This window comes from Alligator sinensis, unplaced genomic scaffold, assembly GCF_000455745.1.
Source record: "Alligator sinensis unplaced genomic scaffold, ASM45574v1 scaffold94_1, whole genome shotgun sequence".
Lineage (NCBI taxonomy): Eukaryota > Metazoa > Chordata > Crocodylia > Alligatoridae > Alligator > Alligator sinensis.
This window is the reverse complement of record NW_005842073.1, coordinates 361905-367210: the sequence shown is the minus strand read 5'-3', so window position 1 is coordinate 367210 and position 5306 is coordinate 361905. Positions and strand designations below refer to the sequence as shown.

The 5306-nt window shown below is 42.6% G+C and overlaps 1 protein-coding gene across 7 annotated transcripts in view; it reads left to right on the top strand.

Moving 5' to 3' along the window:
- Positions 1–5306, top strand: part of LDB3 (LIM domain binding 3) — a 217764-nt gene that overhangs the window by 18272 nt on the left and 194186 nt on the right. For all 7 annotated transcript variants that reach the window (XM_014519974.2, XM_025204235.1, XM_025204229.1 and 4 more), the window contains exon 2: positions 149–273. In XM_014519974.2, coding sequence (XP_014375460.1) covers positions 181–273 — 93 coding nt within the window. In that variant the 5' untranslated portion in view covers positions 149–180. The remainder of the gene's footprint in view (positions 1–148; positions 274–5306) is intronic.

Here is a 5306-nt window from a genome sequence, read left to right as displayed (position 1 = left end):
GCAGGACTGAGCAGGCAAGGCAAAAAGAGACAATTATTGTGCTTTCTTTATTTTTACATTTAGTGGTTTTTCTATTGATTTGATTTTATTTATTTTTAACACTTTCTTCTATTCCTCCACCCCCGCCCCCCTCTTCCCTGTCCTTTAGAGCCTTGGTGGTTGGTGTAAGAGATTTCCAAAATGTCTTACAATGTGACTCTCAATGGACCTGGACCATGGGGTTTCCGACTGCAGGGTGGAAAGGACTTCAACATGCCTTTGACCATCTCCAGAGTAAGTGCCAATGATCACAAAAGGTACCTTAGGTTTACTTTAGCTGGAAAATAGCTGCAAACTGGGTGCTGACTCCACACCCTGACCCGGACAGGCAAATCTTTATTGAGGTTGATTGTTTGCATTCAAGAGATTTTCCTTCAGGCAGTAGGGACTAAACAGACTATGAGGAGGACTGAGCAGAATAGGATGTTTTTCTTCTGGTACATTAAAATTTTGCTGATTCGAAGCATATTTTGACATAAGCAATAATGCTGAGATGGGACAGGTTGGATATATTGTGTAAGAAAGATGAAGCTGTATCTTTACTTCAGTGATGAGAAACTCCTTAAATTACTGTTTCTGTAAAGCTGCAAGACAATTTATATATTGCATAATGTTGCCTTTTTGTTGCTGACAAGGGGTCTGATTAACTTTGTCTGTAATGAGCTTTGGAGGAGATGGGAGGAAGAACTGAGCATAGGAAATAGACTGAAATTTGCAGAGAATGAAAAGGTAGCTTCCTTATTAGTATATGTTGCTTGATGTTCTCTTTTTCCTCTCCAATATTCTGTGTGTCCATCTGAGCTTTGGAATCTGTAATTTTTTTTTTCCCCTTTACTTGGTACAGAATAAGGTCCTGTCAAGGTGACTAGTAAGATCCATTCAGTGATGATTTCAGTAAGTTTTCTGACTGAAAAAAGGATAAAAGATGGTCTGGGAGTTTTAGTACTCTTCCTCCCCTCCCCGCCCCTTACAAAAGGTGTATAATGGGCTTGAAATTAGACGAGTCTCAAAAGAGCTGAAAATATTGTCTTAAATTATATAGAGGCCTTCCATTAGTAGCTGTAAAGTAATGTATGACTTCAATAATTAATTACCCACTGCATTTATTGATTCTGAATTGGTCCATTTATTTGATTTCCACTTCCACATTATTTTGTCAGAGTAGTTTTTAAGGCAGTCTAGGGGAGGGCTCTTGTCTAAACTATTTCACTAATCTGAAAGACGTTTTGTAATAGCTCTCTTGTATTAAGACTGAATACCTTTTCCATTTGTTGATGAGTCAGGATTTTATTTCTGATCAGAGACTAAATAGTTCTGTAAAGATTCTTATGCAACTGGAAAGGCTTTTTTGCAAATCTGATAGAGTACTTAGACATAGAAGTATAAATATGCATTCTAGATGCTCTCCAATTGCTTCACAAAATTAGCAACAGCAGGAGTTCCAGTTTGTGGTGCAGGGACACAAGAGGGCACTAATTTAAGAACTGTAAAAAGAATAACCAAATCTCTATCCGGATAAACAGGTGGGTTAAAAAAAATTGAGATGCAGCACTTATACTCCTTTAGAAATCTGGTTTATATGGTCCTCAGACATTTGAAGCTTTGAATACAATCTGTTTTATGTTTTCAAAACAAAATTGATTTTCTTTGCAGTGATCATAAGCCAAAGATACCAGCAAGAATCTGCGATCTTGGGGAATTTTCCAAAATATTCAAGCTCTGCCTTTATGCAATCTTCCATGTCTATCTATATGCCTAGGATCTCTCTTTCTGTACAGGGCTGAGTCTGCATTAATTTCGAGCTGCTAAATTTTATATGCTCATGCTATGATGGGAGGAACCCTTTTTGTTAGTGACTTTGTCCTGTCGTGGCTGTCCTCTTGTCAATATTACAAAAGGACTGCCACAAAAATACGAATTCATTTTCCCAAGCTTATGCTAATGTTAGTACAGAAAATGGTGTTGTTGTTTCTTCCCCTTTAACCTCCACAAGGTAAGGATTCACAGTGCTTATGACAAGCATACTAGTGTTATCATGAAGACATTCTTGTGACATTTTGGATCTCATAATATAGAGCTTTTTGTTTTGTATTTGTAAGGTACTAGTGATTAGGCACAGTAAAGGAAAGGAGCCTTTTTTCAAATTGGAACATTGTGCTTTTTGTTGATTTTATATTTTAATAAACAAGTTTCTATAGTATCTTTTGTATAACATTCTAAAACACACAAACTCATTATCACCAACCAATTTGCAGATGTAAGTGAGATGAACTGTGAACTCAGCCATAATTGCATTCTTATGGTGAGGAAAAAATGTACTTAAATGCTGTTTCAGAAATTAATAAGAACTATAATTTTAAAATGCTGATAAGCTAAATTTTATTTTCAGTAAAGTACACTCAATTCCCAAGTGGTGTCAACAGATATTGGATAGATTTGGCTCACAACTGCATGTGAACAGGACCAGACTTCTCAAAGCCTAGAGCAGGAGTTCCCAGTGGCAATACGTAGTGGGTGCACATGCACCCCCTGAGAGTGCTGGTGCACCCCCTAACAGGCCACACTCCCCACTTAGGCAAGGGGCAGGGGAGGCAGGCAGAAGCACCGGTGCCTCCCCTTGCGAGCACCCGGTTGCTTCCCAGTCAGTGAGTTTTGCCGTGGCGCAGCCCCCCCTCCCTCCCCCTCCCCGCCCCAGTCACTGACTTGTCACTGGGGGGGCATGTACCCCCTGACTAAGGTGACACCAGTTGCCCATGGGAGTTCCCAAACTGTGGTGCTAATACCCCTGGGGATACACAAGCTCTCGGGGCATTTGTGGGAGAAATTGTGTAATTGCAGATTTAATTTTCATTATAATAATAATTGGCATTTAAGGGATTAAAATATAAAACATGCTGTCAAGGCTACATGGACAGTTGGCAAAACTGGAAGGGAGTGCACAATAAGAAAATTTGGGGCAGAAAGCAGAATTGATCTTGTTTTGCCAAACAAGATGGCATTGTTGACTTGACATGCATCAGATCAATGCTTGGGATCTCAATATTGTGCTGTTAGGCAGGAGGGCATGACACAAAATTATACATTCACATACAAACTGCACAAATGACGCCATGGGTCCACACACATGCACATATACACACATGCAAACAGGCACTTCAGTGGCTGTGTGTGTTAACAGTAGGGGGCACTTAGGGGTAATTTGGGTGCTTGGTGACTAGGTGGCACTTGGGTCCCCAGGCAGATGACACAGTGAAGATGGAACCTGAAGAGCTGGCCGTGGAGCTGGGAGAGTGGAGGCAGTAGAGGTGGAGGTAGGAAGCTGGTTGGGGCAGGGGGGAAGAGCTGGCAGAGAAGCTGGATTGGTGGTGGGGAAAGCCGGGGTAGAGAGCTGGGAGATGGAGGAAAATAAGAGCTGGGGAAAGAAAGCTGGAAGGTGGGAGGTGGGGGTGATGGAGCAAAGCCAGGAGGTCAGAAGAGGTAGAGGTGATGGAGCAGTGGTGAGCTGGGGGAGCAGGAAGCTGACAGAGAAGCTGGGTCATAGAGGGACAGCTGGAGTCGGGGCCCAAGGTGGCAGAGAGCTGGAATGGGGAGCAGAGGGATGGGAGTTAAACACGAGGTTGGGTCAGAGGTGGGGGCAAAGAGTTCCAGGTGTCCTCATTGTCCAGTGAGATACTATGGTGGAGTGTCTGGTTTCTATTCACCCAAGGAACCTTGTCTGCCTATATCCTTAGACCAACACGGCTACAACCTAAACCCCTGGTTTCTATTCTGTTCTTTGTTTCCATGTTGCTGGTTCCTTGGAGGTCTTCATTTTTCAGATATTGGGTCCTGGGAGTAGGTGTGTGGTTTTAGGGAAAGTCAATGCAAGGTGGTGATCCAGTCACTGAGCTGATGGTCCAGTCATTGAGTTGATGGTCTGGTCATTTAGCAGGAGCTATTTTCAGGCCTGCTACCATTATGTCTCAAGTACCCTCACTCATTCTCATTCACCCCGGAATCAATATGCATAGGAGGGGTAAGTGAGAGTCATAGTTGCAACACACTTACAATAGGGTATGCCCAGGCAGGGGACACAAAATGGAGACTTGACATTACAAGATGGAGGTTGACATGACATAGGTTAACTTACAGGAACAGGCCTAAATCATACAATATCAATGTAAAACAATAAAAGCCAATACAAATATAATAGGAATACAATATAAAACAGTAAAAATGAATACAAAAAATACCAGAACACTATTTAGAATATAAAAAGGGGCTTGTCACAATAATGGCATACAAGAACTTATCTTAGCTTATCTATGACTACTTATAACTACTTACAAGGAATAGAGAGTTTCAGAAAGAAAGTCAGAAATGGTAGGGGATGGGGAGGGAACGTATTTTAAATCTTAAAAAAGAGAAAGTGGAGTTTTTACTATAGCATGAAATGTTTTCTAGCTAATTTGGGCCTTTTAAAATGCTCTCCAAAGCACTGTCATTTTTTTTTCTTTCTGGGAGGTCCATGTCTAGGGACAGACATTACACAAAAACTGGTGTAAGTGATCAGAAACTGGTTTAAACCTGTAACAGAACAGATGTTCAGTGCACATAAACCAGTTTGAAAATGGCTGAAACTGGTTTGAGACAAACCTGGTTGAATGTAGTATCAGACTTAACTGATTTGGGTCAAACTGGTTTATACAATGTCTGTCCCAGGCCCGCATCTGGGCATGCTCTCTTGGCTGGGTGAGGCTCTCTGCTCCACAGAAGGGCTAGCCCCTCCCCTCTGCTCCCTGGCTGGAGCTCATCAGAGACTGCAGGCATCTGCCTGGCTCCCCCGCTCCCCTCCCCATCCTCTCTACCTTACACTGGCACCTCTTAGCATTAGCTAGCAGACCACATGCTGGTTACAGTCCATGTGGTGACAGACAGGACAAAAGTAGACTCAACAGGTAGCTGGTAATGTCCCTCTGTTTTCTTAATGGGGTGATAAATTGAGTTAGGGGTGATAAACATTGTGTTATTAATTTCCACCTGGGCTGGTGGGGGGGAACCCCTCCCTAATCAGAACATCCTGCCGGGGCTGGCCATGCCCCCCTCAGCTCCATAATGTGGAAGGGAAGGGAGGCCTGCTCTGGCTCCCCTTGGCTTCTAGCCTGAGCCACTGCAGGCATGTGTCTGCATGTCTCGGATATCTGCACAGTTACAAACTGGTTTAGCCTAGCCAGGTTAGACTAACCTGCAAAGATTGAATCAATTTAAACTCAGGCTTTTTGAATGTC